A 24,038-nucleotide genomic window follows, 5' to 3' on the forward strand; every position below is an offset into this window, starting at 1 on the left:
TAGGCCCCTGTGGTACCATACACAACGATGAGTACACCTCCTGGTCCGGTGAGGAAAGAGCAAGTTTCTAAAGAACAGGGTAAGTGGAGTGTGTCCTTGGTTAGTCGGAAAGTTCAGTAAAAGCATATTGCAATAACGCACCTCATTTTGTCCTCGTCATACCTTTAAGATGAACATTACTGCATGACAAGAAATGTCGAGCAAAATCATGCACATAAATCCTGAACTTTAATCTTAGTATTTGACATTTATCTTGGCTGTTACACGCACATCTATGAAACATATTGCAATAATCACATTCAAAGTCTCTCTGTAAAGGAGACATGCAGGACAAAAACTGAAAATAATATTTCATTTCCCAATCCATAGGTGATTCACCGCATTGGTCCATTCTGCTCCGTGTACTGGTCTCTTTCACCCTAGTAAGTGAATGACAGGCTCACAAGAACATGGGTGAACCAGGTTGTCAGGCAGCGAAAGGAAGGATCTTTCATGTCTAAATTCCATGTGTTTTGATATTTGCTCCCACACCCTATGGTCCAGAGATTTTGTCCAAGAATCCTTTAGTTACTTTCCATCAGAGTCCCAATCCCAGTCTTCCAGGAAGGCCATTCTCAAGAAAACTGCAAAACTTGGTACCAAAGGCTTTCGGCATTAGCGTCTGAGCCTTTGAGTGATTGAGCTCTTGACTTTGTGTCTGACTTGGGGCATCTTTTCCACAAAGGGGAAAAAATACTTGCAGGGCCAATAGTTCCATTACAGTGGCCAGCCCTATCAGCATAACAGAGCCCTGCCTTATTTGTTACTGCTAGAAATGCACAGCTTCTGAAAATCCTTCCTTGCGATCACTATTGCTGCCAGTGATTGTACAGCTATGGTCAGGCCAGGAATGGGTAGGGGTCGCCAGTGGAAAATCAGGGAGTGCGATCTTCTGGGAACTGTTATTCTGAACAACACTGCAGTAAAGGAGCAGAGTTGCCCAGATTTCATCAAGTAGATGCTAACACCCTACATTTACTGCGCAGTTCAGTAAGTCATGGTCATTGATTCAAAGAGTAGGGATTTTCATGAAAACATGTTTTGAGGGACATGCACAATGGAAGTAATCAGAAACGTGTTATAAATTAATCTGTCAGCCATTTGGTCTGAGAACAGTAGCTGGAATTCTCCAGCAATGCAGGGTCTGTTGTCCAGTGTTTAAATAATAGTCGTTCATTTCTCATCTCGATAGAAAAGTATTGCCTACAGCTGGAAAAGGGATTCAGCTGCTGGTTCCATGATCCAACAATTCAGGGAATGCTAGGTTTCCTGAGGTGTGTTCCATGCAATGCTGCTGACCATGAGCAGCATGGGATAGCAGAATTCAGCCTAAAACCACGTAACTGGGCAGTTTCAAGCATGTCCATCCCTCCACTCATTCAAGGCATGTGGGTGAAGCCAGTATTTATTACCTATCACTAATTGTCCTTCGAAGGTGGAGGTGAACTGCCTTCTTGAACCGCTGCAGTCCATGTGGTGTAGGCACACCCACAGTGCTGTTAGTTCTGGGACTTTGACCCAACAACAGTGAAGGAACAGCGATATATTTGGCATTCATCTCTTTTGTCCCTGTTTGAACCAAGGCTATAATAAGGTCAGGAGCTGAGTGACCCTAGAGGAACCCAAATTGAGCATCCGTGAGCAGGCTATTACTCAATAAATGCTGCTTGATAGGGCTGCTGATTACCCCTTCCATGACTTTCTTGATGATCGAGAATAGACTGATAGGGCGGTAATTGGTCTGGCTGGAATTGTCCTTTTTCTTGTGTGCAGGACACACATGGGCAATTTTCTGTACTGCCAGGTGGATGCCAGGTAAAAGAACTTGGCTACGGGCGTAGTAAATTTTGAAGAACAAGTCTTCAGGATTCTTTCCGGAATATTGTCAGGGCCCATAACATTTGCAGTATCCAGGCCTTCAGCTGTTTCCTGATATCACATGGGGTGAATCAAATTGGCTGAAGACTGACATCTGTGGATGGACCATCCACTTGGCATCTCTGGATGAGGATTATTGCACTGATGTGTTGGGTTCCTCCATCATTAAGGATGGTGATATCTGTGGAACCTACTTCTCCAATGAGTTGTATAATTGTCCACCATCACTGACTGGATCAGTTGAGGGTGGACGATTTGTGGTAATCAGCAGGAGGTTCCCTTGCCCATGTCTGACAAGGTCCCATGAGACTTCATGGAGTCCAGAGTCGATGTTGAGGACCCCTAGAGCAACACGCCCCTGACTGTATACGACTGTGCCACCATCTCTGCTGGGGCTGTCCTGCCGGTGAGACAGGACATACCCAGGAACGGTGATGATGACGTCTGGGACATTACTTGTAAGGTCTGATTCCCTGACTATGACTATGTCAGGGTGGATGGTGTCAAGCTTCTTCAGTGTTATTGGAGCTGCACTCATCTAACCAGGTGGAGATTATTCCATCACACTCCTGACTTGTGCCTGGTGGATGGTGGACAGGTTTTGAGGAGTCAGGCAGTGAGTTACTCACCACAGGATTCCTAACCTCTGACCTGCTCTTGTAGCCACAGTATTCATATGGCTAGTCCAGTTCAGTTTCTGGTCAATGGTAACCCCCAGGATGTTAATAGTGGGGGATTCATCAACGATAATGGCATTGATTGTCATGGGGTAATGCTTAAATTCTCTCTTGTTGGAGATGGTCATTGCCTGGCACTTGTGTGGCACCAGTATTACTTGCCACTTGTCAGCCCAAGCCTGGATATTGTCCAGGTCTTAATGCATTTGGACATGGACTGCTTAATTATATGAGGAGTCATCAATGTTGCTGAACATTGTGAAACCATCAATGAACATTCACACTTCTGACCTTATGATGCAGGGAAGGTCATTGATAAAGCAGCAAAGGTGGTTGGGGCTCAGACATTAGCCTGGGAATTTCTGCAGTGATGCCCTGGGACTGAGGTGACTGACCATCTTCCTTTGTGCCAGGTATGACTCCAACCAGTGGAGAGTTTGATCCTTGATTCCCATTGACTCTAGTTTTGCTGGGGCTATTTGATGCCACCACACTCGGTCAAATACTGACTTGATGTCAAGTGCAGTGACTCTCATCGACTGTTGGCTGAAATGTGTCAGTTGAGCTAGGGGTGCACTTGGAACCTTTCTGATGCTTGTAGCTTAATATCCCGTCAGGTGGTGAGGTTACCCACTGAGCCATTGAGGGAGGTCATCAAATGATAGTCAAGGACGAGAGAAACATCCACTAACGATGAAGCCACTGTCTGGACAACACATTCTTTTCTCTTGGATTAACACAAAATAGAAGGCTATCCAAATTTGGTGTAACAGAACTACTACTCCCTGATTTACCTAGTCTTCTTTTTCTCACCTTGAGAAGTCCAAAGAAGCCAATGGTGCAGAAATACATCTTCACTATATTGAAATCAAGTCTCATTGTACTGTCACCTTCACCCAGTGACTTTTATCTCCCTGGCCCTATCCTTCCTCCCAAGGTCTGTCGGTTTTAAAAAGACGAGTTTGGCATCATATAATTGCCACTATCAGACTTAAATTGTCACCCTCCTACTCTTTTCAACCTTACCTTTATCCTCCACCTTGGAGTTTTGGCTTTTCATCTCGTTTTTGCATTTCAGGAGCAAAGGTTCCAAGTAATCTTTTACAAACAGTGCAGATTACGACACAGTCAAATCTTTGCCCTTGAGAGTTAGGGGCACCAAGGTACAAGCCACCCTTTCTACCCCTTGGGCAGTAGTTTCCATGATATTTCTGCCTCATTACCTAACTTAAAATTCCATTGAGCAATTAGCATGTTCATTCATGTACAATTGACTGCGGGCGCTACACAGATTTGAAATATAGAATTCTCACACTTTCCAAAGGTACATTTTATTCTTTTTGTCACGTAATATCAAGCTATTCATCACAAATGCACGTAAAGGGTTTATTAAAACAATTTATTCCTCGAAATAGAAACATGTGTTTGCACTTGATGATTGCATTTAACTAAACTACATCCTCTTTGTGATTCAGTGGACACAAAACAACAATTCGAAAGCATTAACAATTAAAATCAGCTGCAATATGTAGCCTTTCACCTTTTTTTAAGGGTGTAATATGTCCTTTGACGGACAGGAGAAGCCGTTGCATGAAACTCTGGGACACAGTTCTAGAGGAGCTGCTTCTAGACTCGGGAGTCCATGGCGTACATTTTGCCTGTGGCTGTTCGTCCGTATTGATAGAAGGATAGGTTGTATCGTGCAGTTCTCAAATCTGTTTGAAGGAACAGAAAGAAGCATCATTCCAGACAGGGTTTGTGTTGTGGGGCGATCTCCCTCTCTAGCCGCCCCTATGGCCACAAGTGCAGGTCAGAGAGTGGGAATTCTGCGGAGGGTAACTTTAGCACACTGGGCTAAATCGCTGGCTTTTAAAGCAGACCAAGGCAGGCCAGCAGCACGGTTCAATTCCCGTACCAGCCTCCCCGAACAGGCGCCTGAATGTGACGACTCGGGGCTTTTCACAGTAACTTCATTGAAGCCTACTCGTGACAATAAGCGATTTTCATTTCATTTTTCATTTCACCTCCTGACTCCCCAAAGCCTAGCCACCATCTGCAAGGCACAAGTCAGGAGTGTGTCGGAATACGCTCCACTTGTCTGGATGAGTGCAGTTCCAACAATACTCAATATGTTCGTCACCATCCAGGGCAAAGCATCCCGCTTGATTGGCACCCCATCGAACACCTCAAACATCCACCCTCTCCACCACTGGCACACAGTGATAGCAGTGTGTATCATCTACAAGACGCACTGCAGCAGCTCACCAAGGCTCCTGTGGCAGCACTGTCCAAACCGGTGACCTCTACCATCTAGAAGGAAAGGACAGCAGACACCAAGATCCCTCAAAGCCACCCACCAAGCTGACTTGGAAATATATCGCTGTTCATTCACTGTCGCTAGGTCAAAATCTTGGAATTCCTCCATAACAGCACAGTGGGTGTACCTATGCCACATGGACTGCAGAGGATCAAGAAGGCAGCTCACCACCACCTTCACAAGGGCAATTAAGGATGGGCAATAATTGCCGGCTTGAACAGCAACGCTCACATCCCACAAAATAATACATTTTTAAAAAAGTTCCCTGGCATGATTTTAAAAGGCAGGGACAAAAGACTGAGCAGGGATCTTTCCTGACTATTCAACTACATTCCTGGAGTAGCCACCAGAAGTCATGTCAAATGTCAATGATTCCTCTTTACCAAGGATGGGCATACTGTAACAATGAGCAACTGTCTTTGAGTACATGTTATAATGTAATTCACAACGTTTGTGCAGTGGTTCGAGGCACAATAAATCTTGTGCATCATTAGTGTGAGGCATTGCTGTGACATATGGAGGGGGAATTTAGAACATAAGGACATAGAAAATCAGAGCTGGATTAGGCCATTCTGCCCCTCATGCCAACCTTGCGGTTCGGTGTGATCAGGGCTGATCTTCTCCCTCAACTCTACCTTCCCACATTATCCCATGTCCCTTAATTCACTCAGTACTCATAAATCTATTGGTCTTGAAGTATGCTCAGGAACTCAGCACCCACAACTTTCTGGGAAAGGAATTCCAAAGATACACCAGGAATTTCTCCCCATAGAATATTACAGTGCAGAAGGAGGCCATTTGGCCCATCGAGTCTGCACCGACCCACTTAAGCACTCACTTCCACCCTATCCCCGTAACCCAATAACCCCATCTAACCTTTTTGGACACAAAGGGCAATTTATCATGGCCAATCCACCTGACCTGCACGTCTTTGGACTGTATGAGGAAACCGGAGCACCTGGAGGAAACCCACGCAGACACGGGGAGAACGTGCAGACTCCGCATAGACAGGGAATCGAACCTGGGGCCCTGGCGCTGTAAAGCCACAGTGCTAACCACTTGTGTTACCATGCTGCCTAAATGGTCAACCCCTTTAAATGTCAAATTTAAAAATACCCCAACAATGAATTGCTTCAACGGCGGGTTGTCCATGTTTCTGTTTCCTTGACGAGGACAATGTCGCATAATTTAAATTCTGTTAAACAAGAAGAGTCCCTTTCAACTGCTCCAGAGGAAAAGGTAAACTGCACAGCTCAATAAGGTTGCAGGTTCATTGTCTGGACTGAATTTGCTGATCTTAGCTGGGACAGGAGTTGCCCTCAGCACCCATGGCCTTCAGAGGTGGGAAAAAGCGATAGAGTGCTTTTTCCTATTTGCTATCTAATGATCTTTTTTTTAAGGGGCAATTTAGCTTGGCTAACCCACCTACCCTGCACATCGTTAAATTGTGGGGATAAGACCCACGCAGTCACGGGAAGAATGTGCAAACTCCACATGAACAGTGACCCGGGGCCAGGATCGAACTCGCATCCTCGGGGCATTGAGACAGCAGTGTCACCCCTATCTAATGACTTCTACTGTAGATGGTGTGTGTGTGTTTGTGTGTAACATCTAGTTCTCCCTGATTAAATAGCCCACTGACAATCATTGTCCAGGTTAACATATGAGGATGATATCAAAGAGGTGATAGTGCCTGAGGAACAAGGCTCTACACCTTAAGAAGAGAAAGAGAGGTAATTATTGTGGAAGCAATAATTTTCCATTCAACTTACCTCTGAAAAGATAAAGGCAACAGGTTAACATGATAGAGGCCAGGAAACAGCCTGTCGACCCAGCCATTCCCAGCCAGCAAGACCAACCGAATTCGTACTGAATTCCTAAAAACACATTCTGCAGTACCAGTGTCGCTCTTTCCACGTACACATCCACGGCGTACCACACGGAACCGATCATACCTGGGATTCCTGCAGATAGACAATCGCTATGTCAATACTTTCCATTAATTGAGGGCTTTGCAAGGTCAGGAGACAAATTTTGAATGAAGAAGACACTGTCTTTCCAGGATTCCCAACCTGCCATCTTCCCCTTCCCAATGGTACATGGATGTCGCAGGCTGTGCCAGCATTTATTGCCCATCCCTAATTGCCCTTGAGGGGCAGTTAAGAGTCAACCGCTACCAATATTCTGTCTTCCTATTCCCAAGTATATATTTTTCCATTAACAATATTCTGTCTTCCCATTCCCAACTATGATTGACAGAGGGGCAGGATCGTCACTCAATGTTCCAGGATATAAGATATAGGATCTTCAGGCGAGACAGGGAAGGAGGTAAAAGAGGAGGGGGTGTCACAATTTTGACCAGGCAATCTCGCCGTTGGGAATTCCCCTTGGTGGAGATAAAAAAATCACGGAGGCCCCGGAGACACTAGGTCAGGCCCGCTAATGAGATGCAAATGGCCTTTACTGTACGTGGGGAGTGGAATGCATTGACGCCGCTGTTGAGGCAACGGAGAATTGCGATTTGGCGGGAATCCAGCGCCCGCCATAATTTTGGCATCAAAACCGATTCTCCGCCCAATCGCCCTTCCCGATTTCAGCGCCGGCCGACAGAGAATCCCATCCATTATCTTTCCATGAACAATATTCTGTCATCTTTCCATTACTAATATTCTGGCTTCCAATTGACAACTACATTATCTTTCCATTACCAATAACCTGTCTTCCCATTCCCAACTACTTCCAATATTCTGTTTTCCTAATCCCAGCTGTGTTACCTTTCCATCACTGATATTCTGTTGGAGGCTGGTTTAGCTCACTTGGCTGAACAGCTTGTTCATGATGCAGAGCAAGGACAGTATCACAGCTTTGATGACTATGTTGGTGCTGCTTCATGCTCTCGTCCGGACCTGGAAAAATTCATCAACTTCGTTTCCACTTTCCACCCCTCCATCACTTGCACCTGGTCCATCTCAGACACTTCCCTTCCCTTCCTTGATCTTTCTGTCTCCATTTCCGGCAATAGACTATCGACCAATATCCACTACCAGCCCACTAACTCCCACAGCTATCTGTATTACAGCTCTTCACACCCTAGACACTGTAAGGACTCCATCCCTTTCTCTCAACACCTTCGCCCCCGTCGTATTTGTTCCGATGATGCCACTTTCCAAAATGGTGCTTCAAAAATGTGTTCCTTCTTCCTCAACCGTGGTTTCCCACCTACAGTTGTTGACAGGACCCTCAACAGTGTGCGGTCCATTTCCTGCGCCTCTACCCTCGCCCCCTCCCCTCCCTCCCAGAACAAGGATAGAGCCCCCCTCGTTCTCACATTTCATCCCACCAGCCTTTGTATGCAAAGCATAATCCTCCGCCATATTCACCAACTCCAGCGTGATGCCGCCACCAAACACATCTTCCCTTCACTCCCTCTGTCAGCATTCCACAGAGACCGTTCCCTCCAAGCTAATCTAATCCACTCCTCCACGATACCCAGTACCTCTCCCATCACCCATGGCACCTTCCCATGTAATCGCAGAAGGTGTAACACCTGCCCCTTTACCTCTTCCATGCTTAACATCCCAGGCCCAAGACACTCATTCCTGGTTAAGCAGCGTTTCACTTGTATCTCTTCCAATTTGTTCCACTGCATTCGCTGCTCCCAATGTGGTCCCCTCTATATCGGAGAGACCAAACGCAGACTGGGTGATCGCTTTGCTGAGCATCTTCGGTCTGTGCGCATTCAGGACCCTGACCTTCCTGTTGGTTGCCATTTTAACAAAAGACCCTGCTCCCATGCCCACATGTCTGTCCTTGGCCTGCTGTAATGTTCCATTGAAGGTCAATGCAAACTGGAGGAACAACATCCCATCTTCCGGTTAGGCACGCTACAGCCTTCTGGCCTGAACATCGAATTAAACAACTTCAGATGATCAGCTCTACCCCACCGTTACCCATTTATTTGCATTCCATTTCATTTTAACTGTCTTTTACCATTCGTTCTTTCTTGTCTTTCTTAATATATATTTAACCACCACCATCTTATCAACCTTTCCTTACCCTTTCTCCTCTTTGCTTCCCCTTCCCCTCCCCCCACATCTACATCTATCACAGTTCACCCTCTGATGTTAGTTGCCCTGCTGTTTGCCCTTTCACACCTTTTGTCCTCTCTGGGGACTGCCATTAACACTCTTTCCCCTTGGTTTCTGTGGCCATTAATATCCGGTTTCCCTGGGTTTCTGTGGCTATGACTCATCTTTCATTCTCACTCCACAGTATAAATATTTCCCACTTTCTCTGTCTTGTAGCTTTGACAAAGGGTCATCTGGACTCGAAACGTTAGCTCTTTTCTCTCCCTACAGATGCTGCTGAGATTTTCTCTTTCGTGACAGGTTCAATCCCTGTACAAACTGAGATTATTGCAGAAAGTGTGGTGATCCTCAGGTTAAATCACCACCAGTGAGCTCTCCTCCTCAAAGAAGAAAGCAGCCCAAGGTCATCAGGGACTATGGGTGACTTTATCTTACTACTCTGTAATGACAATTCCCAGCCAGACCCCAATGTCTACTGGGATACTGGCAGGAACCTCAATCGCTTTTTGAAAATTTATGTGAAAAAAGGATACTTCACTCCAGGAGTGATTCTACGCACACATAGGGATACGGTATATTAAGACAAACTTTATTATTAACGCAGTATTAAACTACATTGACAATACAGAAATGTAGTTTACAATTACCACGTAAACCATGTTTAACAATAAAATAAAGGGAAACATTTTGGGGGGGATACTCCTTTTCGGAGACAATGGGCAGGATCTACCAGTTTTGTATCCTCCGCCCCGTCCGAAATGGCGTCATCGTGTCGCGCGCTGCACGTCGTTGGGTTGGCCTCAGGATGAAGGCCCTCCCCCGATGCTCCACCTCTGATGGACCAAGTTCCAAACCATGCGGTTGACGTGTGGTCTCAGCTGTCGGGAACCCAGCGTGGTGGCTGCGGATTGTGCCCAGCGCCCCCAGTCGGGTGGGAGCCGAGCTGCTGGCCGTGGGGGGGTTGGCCAGGGGGACACTATCTGGCAGGTCTGGTCTGAGCACAACCGGCGCCATGTTTGACAGAGCAGCCGCTGTGCACATGAGCGGGCACGGACCCAGCCATTCTCCAGGCATTTACATCATGGGAGTCGGGAGTTTTACTCGGCATGGCTGTCCCAGTGAGGGTTTGGCGCCGATTTCTCCATCGTAAAATGCCACAGTTCCTCCGCTGGCGTCAACACTTAGCCTCAAAAGCAATGAGCCCTATGTTCTCTCGCCAGAGCTGAATTGCAATTTTGCATGGCATAGAATACGAGGGATTCCCAGGAAATCCCACTTTCGTGGTCACCATTTTGAACGGTCGGCCCGATAACGATGTCCCACGGTCAGCCACCCACCACCCCGCACCGCAAATCGGTCCTGACACCCTCCCACTGCAAATCGGCCCTGATACCTTCCATTCCACATCAGCCACCCACCCCAGATTGCCTGGGTTCCCTGCCCACCCCCATGTACGGTGGTGACCCAACCCCCCAGGGAGCCCTCTTGTGGAGGGGTGAACCCCACCCCCCCCCCAGAAAAGAACCCTCTTTCTGGAAGCTAGAAAGCAGATCAGATAGGGGCAGTGAGAAGAATTATAGCTGTAACACTTCACTTGCAGCTCCACATGTTCATTCCTGGAAGGAGAGCAGTTGTGACCTGCATCTGGTTCCCACAGATCCATTAGCTGCAAGCCATTCTTAGCTTTCTAGTGGTCTGTGATTGACAGCTTTTACAAACAATCTTCAGCTTTGATTCATTGATCTTCCACGGTTTTATGGCCTAGGTGGTAAAACCCCAATGTTTTTAACCATTGACCACATCGAAGAGAGGTACATTAATTCATGGCACTAAGTGCATCCCAATCACTCAAACGTGTGATTTCACTGCACTTACCTCTCTTTTATGTGGTCAAGATGGCAGCCAGTAGAAAGATTCCTTGGGAAGCCCTCAGATTCCATGCCTTGCATAAATTTGTAGGGTGTGGAACACTGAATTGCTTACCGGTTTGCACTTCTAGGGAATCGTAAATCGGTTGCAATTCAGCTTTAGCGGGAGAATATAGGGCGGGATTCTCCCTTCCCCAACGCCGATTTTGTAGTTGGCGATCGGGCTGAGAATCCCTTTTGATGCAGAAATCAGGGGCCAGCACCTGTTTGATGCAGGTTTTGTGTTTTTTTTGTTCCGCCCCCTCAAAAGCAGCATGATCATGGTGCATGGCGCGCACTGCATGCCGCACACCATTGGGACAGCCTCAGCACATCACCTGAAGGCCCTCCCCTGATGGGCCAAGTTCCCAATGGCACGGTTCACTTATGGTCTCAGCTGTGTGGGAACCCGGCATGGCGGCTGCGGACTGTGTCCAGTGCCGCCACAGTCGGGCGGGAGCCATGCTGTCAGCCGGGGGGGTTTCCGTGAAGGCTGGGGAGACAGGTAGGGGGGTGACCAAGGAGTGGTGAGGAGTGGCCTGGATGGCACTATCTGGCAGGTCAGGTCCGCACACGGCCGGTGCCATGTTTTACGGCGCGACTGCTGCAGGCCTCCGATGTGTGCATGCATGGCCACTCTCCGGCCATTTATTTCCTGGACATCGCGAGTTTTATGCAGCATGATTGCCAGCCCCTTACCGGTCGCAGGATTGGTGAGGGGGCGCCGCCAATTTTTTCCACATAAAATACAACAAATCCTCCGCACTTAGCCTCAGAAATGAAGAATTTGGCCCATGGTGTCCCCAATTGAGAATCCTGCCCACTGTCTCTAATTTTTCACTCCCCTGAGAAACCCCAGAAATCATAACAAAATCCCATTAGGTTTCCCATTGTAAACATAAACATGGGTGGAACGAATGATGATCTCATCTTTACAACATCTTAATTGCACAGTTTGCAGCCACAAAGTCCATATTTCCTTTAAACCAGGATTTTAAAAAATATTACTGCAGCAGATATATGCACATACCTTAACTCAGGCTTTTAAAACATTACTGCACCTGATACATGTAAGACAATATATATTCCAGTTTCTTACATTTGTCGCGCACCCATCTTAAAGAAAATGAACCAGCAATAAGAAAAGTAACTCAGTAATTTGTCTCAAATTCTTATCACTTATTCATTGTTCAATTTAATTTGATGAATGTCAAATTCTGAATCATCTGGATTTATCTCTCCTCCCTGAGTTATAATGAACATATCCTCCCTTTTTCCTTACCCATCAAAATAGCATTTGAGCAGATTAATATGATACACTAAGTTGGTCCTTTATCAAATAATTCACATCACTCAATTCCTTTTTAATTTGATAAGGCCCTCTAAACCTTGCAGTTAATGGTTCACCTACCACTAGTAATAACACAAATGATTTCTCCTCACGACCAAAACCATGATTCTTAAAATTCTTACCTTTTTTCTCTTTCAAAAAATATTTTTCTTGAAATGTTAACATATTTATATCAAAAATGTGCAACACATACATCAAAAATTACAAACAACAACAGTCACATGAACCCCAATGGCAGAAATATAACCCCAAACGACAATAGGCAGCACGGTAGCACAAGTGGATAGCACTGTGTCTTCACAGCGCCAGGGTCCCAGGATCGATTCCCGGCTTGGGCCACTGTCTGTGCGGAGTCTGCACGTTCGCCCCGTGTGTGCGTGGGTTTCCTTCGGGTGCTCCGGTTTCCTCATACAGTCCAAAGACGTGCAGGTCAGGTGGATTGGCCATGATAAATTGCCCTTTGTGTCCAAAAAGGTTAGATGGGGTTATTGGGTTACGGGGATAGGGTGGAAGTGAGTGCGTCTGCGTGTCTGCGTGGGGCTCACCCCCACAACCCAAAGACGTGCAGGTTAGGTGGATTGGCCATGCTAAATTGCGCTTAGAGTCCAAAAAGGTTGGGAGGGGCTATTGGGTTACGGGGATAGAGTGGAGTTGTGGGCTTAAGTGGGTCGGTGCAGACTCAATGGGCTGAATGGCCTCCTTCTGCACTGTATGTTCTATATTCCAATAACAATCAATTCCCCCACCCCCTCACCCCAACTAAGTGCTAACAGTTACCAGCTCTTTAAAGTGAAAAATTAATGGACGCCATCTACGATAGAACCCATCCAGCGACCCTCTCACCGCAAACGTAACCTTCTTGAGGTTCAGGGATTCCATTACATCATCCAGCCACGCTGCCACACTGGGTGGAGTCACCTGTCTCTAACTCAACAATATCCAACAATATCCATCGCTGGACCAACAGTGATGCAAATGCGAATGCATCCGCTCCCACCCCATCCTCAACTCCAGTTGGTCCGACACCATAAATACAGCAGCTATTGGACAGGGTTTTAAGTCAACCTTATAGATTGATGATATGGTGCTGAAAAAAGATCTCCAAAAACCCACCAGCATGGGACAGGCCCAGAACATGTGCACGTAGTGGGCACCATTCACATTTATCCTCAACCTCTTCAAAAAATCCATTCATCCTGGCCCTAGTGAGGAGCACTCTAAATAGCTGTATCAACTCAACCTCGCACAGGATGACATAGCATTCACCCTACAGAGAGACTCACTCCATACCTCCTCCTCCAGAAAGGGTCCCGCTCCTTCTCCCACATGGCCTTCACTTCTTCCGCTGAAACTTGCTCTTCCTCCATAATTCGCCCATATATACTGGACGTGCTGCCCTCCTCCAACGCTGCACACAAGAATATCCTTTCCAATAGGGTAGATGGTGACGCCACTGTGAATGTCGGAAATGCCCGCCGGAAAAAGTCCTGGACCTGAAAGGACCAGAACATATCTGACCCCCGAAGCCCTGCTTTCTCCTTCAACTTGTCCCAACTCGCAACCACATCCTCCAGGGACAAGTCTTTCACCCTCCCCAGACCTTTGCCTCCCCACCCCCTGAATGTCGCATCCAATTTTGAAAGCGCAAACAAATGGTTCCCACAGATAGGGACCCACCTTGACATCGCCGCCATACCTTTAACATAGAAACTACCACCGGATTCATGGAGTATTTTGCTGGAGCCAACGGCAGAGACGCTGTCATCAGGGCTTCCAGACCTGTCCTTTTGCAAGACCCTGACTCCATCCGCAGCCAACTAACTTCCTGATCCCCAACCCACCCCAACACCTTCTCCGCATTGGCAGCTCAATAAGAATACATCAAGTTTGGCAGTGCTAAACCCCCCACTTGCCTTCCTCTCTGTAAGACCCCTCTCCGAATCCGAGGCACTCTCCCCACCCATATGAGGCCCATTATGAGCGGATCCATCTCTCGAAAAAAAGCAATTGTGAGAAAGATTGGCAGGCCTTGAAACAGGAACGGAAATCACGGCAAAATATTAATCTTAATAGATTGTACTCGGCCTGCCAGTGAAATTGGAAGGTTGTGCCTTCTCTAACACTGCTCATCAAAGTTGTAAAATTAAATTTCCGAAGTCGCATCCAATCCTGCGCTATCTAGACTCCAAAGTTGTGAAAACCCATCTCCGCCAAACAGAATAGGAAACCTCTCAACCCAGACTCTTTCCTCTGAGGACTAACCACAAAAATCTGCTCTTCCCAACATTTAATTTATGTCCCGAAAAGGAACTAAACTCCTTCAATATTCCCATTATTCCCCATCACGAGCCCTGGATGTCTTATGTACAGCAGAAAGTTACCTCCGTACAGGGATACCCTGTGCTCTACCCCACCCCACCCCGCACAATCCCTTTCCATCTATCCGATGCTCTCAGAGCAATTGCCAGTGGTTCAATCGCCAATGTGGACAACAAAGATGACATAGGACACCCCTGTCTCGTCCCACTGTGTAGCCTGAATGATCCTGGTGTGTGTTTGCACGCTAGCAGCCGACACGTTGTATAACAGCCAGACCCTTGATACAAACTCAGGACCAATCCCAAACATCCCCAGAACTGTGAACAGGTAGCACCATTTGACCCTGTTGAATGCTTTTTCAGCATCTAGAGGCACAATTATTTCTGTATCCGATCCCACTGTCGGTGTAAGAACAACATTAGGACATTGATCATTATGAAATGCTTCAAGAGGTCGGTCATGAGACAGATCAAATCCATATTCCCAGAATGCCTTGAGCCACAGCAATTCGTATACCGTCACAACTGGTCCACAGCAGACGCTATCTCCCTGGCCCTACTCTTATCCTTGGAGCTTCTTGACAAGAACTCAATAGTCAGACTCTTATTCATGTTTTTTTAATATAAATTTAGAGCAGCCAATTATTTTTCTTTTCCAATTAAGGGGCAATTTAGCGTGGCCAATCCCCAACTAACCTGCACATCTTTGGGTTGTGGGGGTGAAGCCCACGCAGACATGGGGAGAATGTGCAAACTCCACACGGACAGTGACCCAGGGCCGGAGTTCGAACCCAGGTCCTCAGCGCCCCAGTTCTAGTGCTAACCACTGCGCCACATGCCGCCCTAAAAGACTCCTATTCATTGACTACAGTTCTGATTTCAACACCATAATCCCAGCCAAGCTCATATCAAAACTCTTAGGACTTGGCTCCTCCCTCTGAAACTGGAGCCTTGACTTCATGACCCACAGACCACAATCAGTAAGGATAAACAACACCTCCTCCACAACAGTCCTCCATACCGGGGCCCCGCAAGGCTGCACACTTAGTTCCCTACTATATACCATATACACAGACGACTGTGAGGCAAAATTTGGCTCCAGCTCTATCTACAAGTTTGCTGATGACACGACCGGAGTGGGTCGGATTTTGAACAATGATGAGTCAGAATACAAGAGTGAGATAGAGAACCTAGTGGCTGGTGTAAAGACAACAAATTTTCCCTCAACATCAACAAAACTAAGGAGCTGGTCATTGACTTCAGGAAGTGAAGTATCGTAAACACCCCTGTCTGCATCAATGATGCCAAGGTGGAGATGGCTGACAGCTTCAAATTCCTAGGTGTAAACATCACCAACAATGTCTATGTATTTACATTGTGTATTTATCAGAAGTTTTTCATGTATGGATCAATCTGCCTTAACTGTACGCAGAACAATACTTTTCACTGTACCTCAGTGGACGTGACAACAAATCAAATCAAAGTGGGCGCCTCACCTTTGCCGACAGCTTTCTACCTCTCATAAATCCTGCTTGGTCTTCCCCCACCACCTCCAGGAAGCAGGGCTCCAACATCAATGCTAGGATTTTAGCCTAAAGTTTTGCATCCAAATTAAGCAGGGAAATTGGGTGGTACGCCCCACACTCTGTGAGTTCCTTGCCCTTCTTTAAAGGAGGGAGATGGACGCCTGCCAAAGTGTCTCTGGAAAGGAACCCCAAGCGATGAGTCATTAAACATCTCCAGCACTAATGGGATCAGCTGGTCTGCGGACTTCTTATAGAATTCTACCGGGAACCCATCAGGCCCCGGTAGATGCCTTCCCCATCTGCATCTTGCTTACAACCCTGCAAACTTCTTTCAATCCCATCGATGACTTCAAAGCCTTCAACAACTCATCCCCCACCTGAGGATACTCCAAATCCTCCAAGGACTCAACCATCCTCATCCTCTAGCGGCTCCGACCTGTAAAACCCCTCATAGAAAGAATAAAACACCTTGTTGACTTTATCGGGGCAGAGACAAACCGACCCCCACTCCCCACCCCCACCCCTCCCCCACCCCCAACCCCGGCTCCTGCACCTGTGCAATCTCTTTGGCAGCCTCTTGCCACCTTAAGTGATGACTGAACAAACGGCTAACCTTCTCGTCCCAATTCCGGGCATACAAGTTCACCATCACGATAGCCCACCCCTTCAACATACATGTGACTATAACATACCAGCCCCAGGTTACCCACCACTGCTCTCGCCTGAAAGCGCACCCTCCTACTAACCAGGATTGGCAACCCTACTCGCACCTACCGCAACCTGAATCGGTACTGAACTCGCAGGTGAGTCTCTTGGAGGAACACCACATCGCCACCCAAACCCTTTAAATGTTAAAAATCTTTGCTCTCTTCACAGGCCCCCCCCCCCCCCCCCCCCCCCCCCTTCTCTTCAAACCCTGCACGTTCCAGGAGTGTAACATTCCTGCTCCAATTCCCTGGTCCCAGGCCCATCTAAGATGGCTGCCAGGCCCATCCCAAGGGTGAGACAAAGATAAGCCCCTGGTCACTGTTAAATCCCCTCCCGCCTATTATTCCCTCTTCCTCACCCCCCTACCTCCCCCCCCCCACCCCTCCCCCTCCAGCCCAGAGACTGCCTGGTGCCCAACCTCCCCCATTCCCCACCACATAAACACAGACCTACAGCTAGCCCTATTATGCCCCTCCCATCCTGGCCTTAGGGCCACACCTTCTTACCCCGCTCCTCTCCCTTTTGCAAGCCAGCTCTCTCTCTATCACTAGCAAAGTGGCTCCCATCCCAAATCCCTTCAAACAAAAGCCAATATATATCATTTCTCCCCAATCCGTGTCCAAATCCCAGCAAGAGAAACAAAACCTCTCTGCAAGGGAAAAAAAAAGCAAGGGACACATAATTTCCCTTTTCTTTGAAGAAAACCCACCCTCACCAGAACAAAAGTGAAGCAGTAGAAAACACATCAGCATTAATACACCATGCAAATACCTCCCTTCAAACACAAAGTCCCAAAGTGTCCTCTTCACAAAGATCCCAATTTCCTCTCTCTGATGAAGGCTTCTACTTGTTCCGGTGTATCAAAGAAGTAATCATTTGAATCCAGTGTAACCCATAGTCGCACCGGGTACACGACCCCAAACTGCACATTAATCTTATATAATATTGCCTCCGCCCTGTTGAAGGCGTGCTTCAATGCCAACTCCATCCCAATACCTTGATATATTCGAACCGTGTGCCCGCCCCAGTTGATGTTCCGAATCGTTTTTGCCTACTCCAAGTCCCTTTCCTTTCTTTGATAACTATGGAAGCAGATTAGTATCCCCCTCAGAGGCTTGTTCGATCTCACTTTTTTTTGCCTGGACACCCGCTGTGCTCCATCCAACTCTGGTGAGGGTGGGGCAGGGAGTGGGCAACACTTCATCTCTCCCACCAGCCGAGGAAACATCTCAGAGAAGTACTGGGATCTGCTTCGGGCCCTCTATTTCCTCCGGCAGCCCCACCGACCTGAGGTTCAACCACTGTAACTCATTCTCGAGGCCCTCCACCTTGAGGCTCAGGCCCTTCCTGCTATCCGCCTCCATCACGATCTCAGCCTCCGATGAGGCCAGTTGGTCCTTGTTTGCGACAGGGCCTCCTCCACCTCTTTCATCGCCTCACCTTATGCCTTTACCACGTTCAACGTTCGCACCAACTGTTCACGAATCGGGCCCAAAACCTCCCCAACCGTGGCTTGAAAAGATTCGTTAATTTCTCGGTCCTGCCGGTCAGACTGCCTGTCCATTTGTTTGCCAAACATTCCCAGTTCCTGCACCATTACCACAGCCAACATGTCTAGCATAATGGGTGAGGCGGCCATCTTTCCTCCCTCACCTTCATGTGAGAGGCTACCCTCCTGACCCTTCTTAATTTTGGGCTATTTTGTTGACGATATCGACATGTCACCATCAGGAAAAAATTCACCTACTCACTACATTGGGCTTGGACACCAAACCCCCCCCCCCCCCCCCCCCCCCCTGGAAAACTGGTAAAAGGGATCAGCGTCTTGTCTTTAGATGACATCGCTGAAGGATGTGCCTCTTTTTTCACCACAAGCTGTGACAATTTTAAATGCTTCCTAGAACTCCCCAGCCCTAGTTAATCTCTCCCCAAAATTTAACACATAGTCCAACAATGTAGTATCAGAACACTGACTCACCAATTTCTCCTTAATCAATTTAAGTTGTCCTCTCACCTCAGGACCAAAAATCGATTCATATGGATTGAATTTAGTTGATTCATTAGGTATGTCCCTAATTGCAAATAGTACAAATGGAATTCCTTGATCCTAATCCTCTGGCTTACCCAGACTATAGGCTCTCAACATGGTCTTTAAAGCCTGATGCCACCTTTCTAATTCTCCCTGTAATTCTGGATAATACGCTGTTGATTTAAATTGCATTACTTCTAAGCTATCCATACCTTCCCTGATAAACTTTGACATAAGATTGGATCACTGATCTAATTGGATTTATTTTGGTAGTCTGGATCTGGTTAAGACAATTCAGTTAACCCTCTAAGATGTATTATTTCTTAATGGAATGGCCTCTGGAAATCTAGTAGACGCATACATTATGGCCAACAATTTAGGATTCCTACTTTTCATTTTAGGCAGGGGGGTCCCATGCAATCAAATAGCGCCCGAGTAAAAAGCTACTCAAATGTTGGAATCAATTTTTAAAAAAATATAAATTTAGAATACCAATTATTTTTTTCAATTAAGAGGCAATTTAGCGTGGCCAATCCACCTAACCTGCACATCTTTGGGTTGTGAGCCCCACGCAGACACAGGGAGAATGTGTAAACTCCACACAGACAGTTCCGGGATCAACCCCTGGTCTTCAGCGCTGTAGACAGCAGAGCTAACCACTGTGCCACCATAACACCCAAATGTTGGAATCGATATTAAGGGTTTGATTACAGCTTGAGGTTTTCCTATTACCTCTCATGCATGGCAAAATTCAATTACATCTTTATGCAGTCCAGGCAAATAAAAATGTTTTATATTTTCGCTTGAGTTTTCCTTACTCCTAAATGACCCCCTACTGGACCCACATGCGCTACATGCAAAACCTCCTTTCTATAAGCCATTGCTAATACCACTTGATGAATGCATGCCCACTTCTCACCTGCCTGAATGAAGGTCTCCACTTCCTCATTAATACATTATTTCCAATGTAACAACACTCCAGCCAACATTCATATTCTTTTTCTGTATATACTTTCTGATACAACTGCTTTATCTCTGAATCCTTGTGCTGTAATTCTACCAGGTTTCTTGAACTAAAGATACCCGCTTCACACTACCTGCTCTTTTTTTAAATCAACCATCTCATCAAAGATTGTTTCTGATAACTGAACCTCAGCCTTCCTATCTTGACTCCTCAATCTTTCCTCCTCCTGTCTCAGCCTCTGGCTTTGTGATCTTGTCACTTCACAATCTGGAAACACCTCGGCATATACCTCTTTGCAGTACCTCAGTTGTTTGACTTTCCATTGGTTTTCAACCACAGTAGGGTTGGGCAGCACGGTAGCACAAGTGGATAGCACTGTGGCTTCACAGCGTCAGGGTCCCAGGTTCGATTCCCCGCTGGGTTACTGTCTGCGGAGTTTGCACGTTCTCCCCGTGTCTGCGTGGGTTTTCTCCGGGTGCTCCGGTTTCCTCCCACAGTCCAATGACGTGCAGGTTAGGTGGACTGGCCATGATAAATTGCCCTTAGTGACCAAAAAGGTGAGAAGGGGTTATTGGGTTATGGGGATAGGGTGGAAGTGAGGGCTTAAGTGGGTCGGTGCGGTGGGTTGATGGGCCGAATGGCCTCCTGCGCTGTATGATCCATGTTCGAAAAAAAGGTAGGCATCACTTCCACCTGTGATCCAACTATATAATTACCCAGCATAAATTGTACCCTTGATAAAGATAATTTCTCCGTTACTCCTCCCACCACTTCACTTTTCACTGGACTCTCTAACCTTTGCTTACACAGCGGCACACTAATCCTTTCACCACTAATTGCACATATCATCATCTTTTCTGGCAACATTCCTTCTGAAGTACATATCTCCTTATCTATCGCCGTTAAAGACTGACTTGCTCCTGTATCCCTTAAGATCTTAATCTTCTTAACTACTCCACCTTGTACACACGAGTAAACCATTAAAAAGATCTGACACATGTGTATCCTCCAACCTCTGAATTGGCTGACTATTCTTTCTTTCGCACATTTTCTGTTGCAACAATAGCCTTTTTTCCCACTTTAATAAACCCCACTGGCTTATAGTGTTTGAATATGCCTGCTTTCCCAGTACTTTTCTTAAGCCACCAACACTGCGACTGCCCAACATTGTTACAATGAAAATATTTTAGTTTTCTTATCTCTCTTCCACTATCATAGGTTTCCTTTTTAACCTGAAGTAAACTTTCCTTAATATCTTGAACTTGACCTCCTTTGCCTTGGCCACCTGTGAATTTCTCATTTCCTTAGTTTGCATCCTTCACAGTTTGGAATTGATATAAAAAACCAGACCTTGATTATTAACTAATTCAAAATCATCAGCTATTTCTGCTGCCTGTCTGGCAGTTTTAACACTTTGCTCTTCGGCATGAGTTTTCACCACTGAGGGAAGTGAATCTTTAAATTCCTCCAAAATAACCTTTGCCCTGAGAGCATCATGTGATTGGTCTATTTTTAATGATCTTATCGACCTATCAAAATTATTTTGTTTAATTCTTTCAAATTCTATATATATCTGACCTGGTTCTTTCTTTAGATTTAATAATAATTTTTATTGTCACAAGTAGGCTTGCATTGCAACAAAGTTACTGTGAAAAGCCCCTAGTCACCACATTCTGGCACCTGTTCGGGTACACAGAAGGAGAATTCAGAATGGCCAAATTACCTAATAGCACATCTTTCGGGACTTGTGGGAGGAAACCGGAGCACCCAGAGGAAACCCACGCAGACACGGGGAGAACGTGTAGACTCTGCACAGACAGTAACAGAGCCAGGAATCGAACCTGGGACCCTGGCGCTGTGAAGCCATCGTGTTAACCACTGTGCTACTGTGCTGCCCCTAAACTTCTGTTTGGAGTCTTATGGCACTGGTTCATCTGCACTTAAGATGGTTTTTCTCATCTCATATAATCCCCAGATACCTCCCATGAAAATGATGGAAACAGCTCGAGCTACTAACATTTTTGAACCAATACTACCCACATGGATTATGGCCAACTCAATTGTTTAGCCACTTTCTCAAATTAGATTTTTTTTTAAAGGCTTCCATTTGCTAATCTGGAGAATAGCTAATGTCCCTTTGGGGACAACATTTGGAGTTTAAGGGAGAAGGGTAGCAGGGATAATCTAGGGAATTATAGACCTGTGAACTTGACAACAGTGGTAGGCAAACTGTTGGAGAAGATACTGAGGGATAGGATAGAACATAGAACAGTACAGCACAGAACAGGCCCTTCGGCCCTCGATGTTGTGCCGAGCAATGATCACCCTACTTAAACCCACATAACCCGTATACCCGTAACCCAACAATCCCCCCATTAACCTTACACTACGGGCAATTTAGCATGGCCAATCCACCTAACCCGCACATCTTTGGACTGTGGGAGGAAACTGGAGCACCCGGAGGAAACCCACGCACACACGGGGAGGACGTGCAGACTCCACACAGACAGTGACCCAGCTGGGAATCGAACCTGGGACCACTGGAGCTGTGAAGCATTGATGCTAACCACCATGCTACCGTGGAAGAAAATGGGCTTATCCGTGATAGGCAGCATGGTTTTGTGCAGGGAAGGTCATGTGCTACAAACGTAATAGAATTCTTTGAGGAAGTGGCTAAGTTAATTGATGAGGGATGGGCTGTAGATGTCATATACATGGACTTCAAAACGGCGTTTGATAAAGTTTCCCATGGCAGGTTGATGGAAAAAGTGAAGTTGCATGGGGTTCAGGGTCCACTACCTAGATGGATAAAGAACTGGCTGGGCAACAAGAGACAGAGAGTAGTGGAGGAAGGGAGTGTCTCAAAATGGAGAAGGGTGACGAGCACAGATCCACAGGGATCCGGTCTCGGACAACTGTTGTTTGTGATATACATAAATGATCTGGACGAAGGTATAGATGGTCTGATTAGCAAGTTTGCAGATGATACTAAGATTGGTGGAGTTCCAGATAGCGAGGGGGGCTGTCAGAGAATGCAGCAAAATGTAAATAGATTGGAGAGTTGGGCAGAGAAATGGTAGATCGAGTTCAATCCAGGCAAATGCGAGGTGATGCATTTTGGAAGATCCAATTCAAGAGCGGACTATACGATCAATGGAAGAGTCCTGGGGAAAATTGATGTACAGAGAGATCTGGGAGTTCAGATCCATTGTACCCTGCAGGTGGCAACGCAGGTCGATAGAGTGGTCAAGAAGGCATACAGCATGCTTGCCTTCATCGGACGGGGTATTGAGTACAAGAGTCGGCAGGTCATGTTACAGTTGTAGAGGAGTTTGGTTAGGCCACGTTTGGAATATTGCATGCGGTTCCGGTCACCACATTATCAGAAGGATGTGGATGCTTTAGACAGGGTGCAGAGGAGGATCACCAGGATGTTGCCTGGTGTGGAGGGTGCTAGCTATGAAGCAAGGTTGAGTAGATTAGGATTGTTTCTGTTGGAAAGACGGAGGTTGAGGGGGGCCTGATTGAGGTCTAAAAAATTGAGAGGTATGGACAGGGTGGATAGCAACAAGGTTTTTCCAAGAGTGTGGGTGTCAATTACAAGAGATCACGATTTCAAGGTGAGAGGGGGAAAGTTTAAGGGAGATAGAACATAGAACAGTACAGCACAGAACAGGCCCTTCGGCCCTCAATGTTGTGCCGAGATGTGCGTGGAAAGTTTTTTACGCAGAGGGTGGTGGGTGCCTGGAACGCTTTGCCAGCGGAGGTGGTCGAGGTGGGCACGATAGCATCATTTAAGATTCATCTAGACAGACATATGAACGGGCGGGGAACAGAGGGAAGTAGATCCTTGGAAAATAGGCGACAGGTTTAGATAAAGGATCTGGGTCGTCGCAGGCTGGGAGGGCCGAAGTGCCTGTTCCTGTGCTGTAATTTTCTTTGTGCTTTGTTCTTTGTTCTGTCTCTTTCTTATCAAACCTCAGCAGTCCTTGAATATATTTGAACATATGCCACTCGGCTTTTGACCAGAAGGAGTTATTTCTTCCAAAGACTTTCCTCAGCTTCTGCCTTTACATGCCACATTTACATTGATATCCTCTTTGCCGTTCCAGTTTCTGAAATTTGAATTCCCTCTTTATTTCCCTTATCCCTTTCCTGCCTTGCCAATCTCTCCATTTCCTTTTTTTAAAATTTAGAGTACCCGATTATTTTTTTCCAAATGAGAGGCAATTTAGC

General features: G+C 46.5%; 1 protein-coding gene across 1 annotated transcript in view; it reads right to left on the reverse strand.

Annotated features, from left to right (window-relative positions):
* Nucleotides 1-3,984: 3,984 nt before the first annotated feature.
* The window catches only part of LOC119950795 (claudin-16-like), a 37,865-nt gene continuing 17,811 nt past the window's right edge, over nucleotides 3,985-24,038 (reverse strand). The window contains exons 5-6 of the mRNA XM_038773578.1: nucleotides 6,684-6,875; nucleotides 3,985-4,309 (exon numbers count right to left, since the gene is read on the reverse strand). Coding sequence (XP_038629506.1) covers nucleotides 4,221-4,309; nucleotides 6,684-6,875 — 281 coding nt within the window. The 3' untranslated portion in view covers nucleotides 3,985-4,220. The remainder of the gene's footprint in view (nucleotides 4,310-6,683; nucleotides 6,876-24,038) is intronic.

The sequence above is a fragment of the Scyliorhinus canicula genome, chromosome 16 (genome assembly GCF_902713615.1).
Source record: "Scyliorhinus canicula chromosome 16, sScyCan1.1, whole genome shotgun sequence".
Lineage (NCBI taxonomy): Eukaryota > Metazoa > Chordata > Chondrichthyes > Carcharhiniformes > Scyliorhinidae > Scyliorhinus > Scyliorhinus canicula.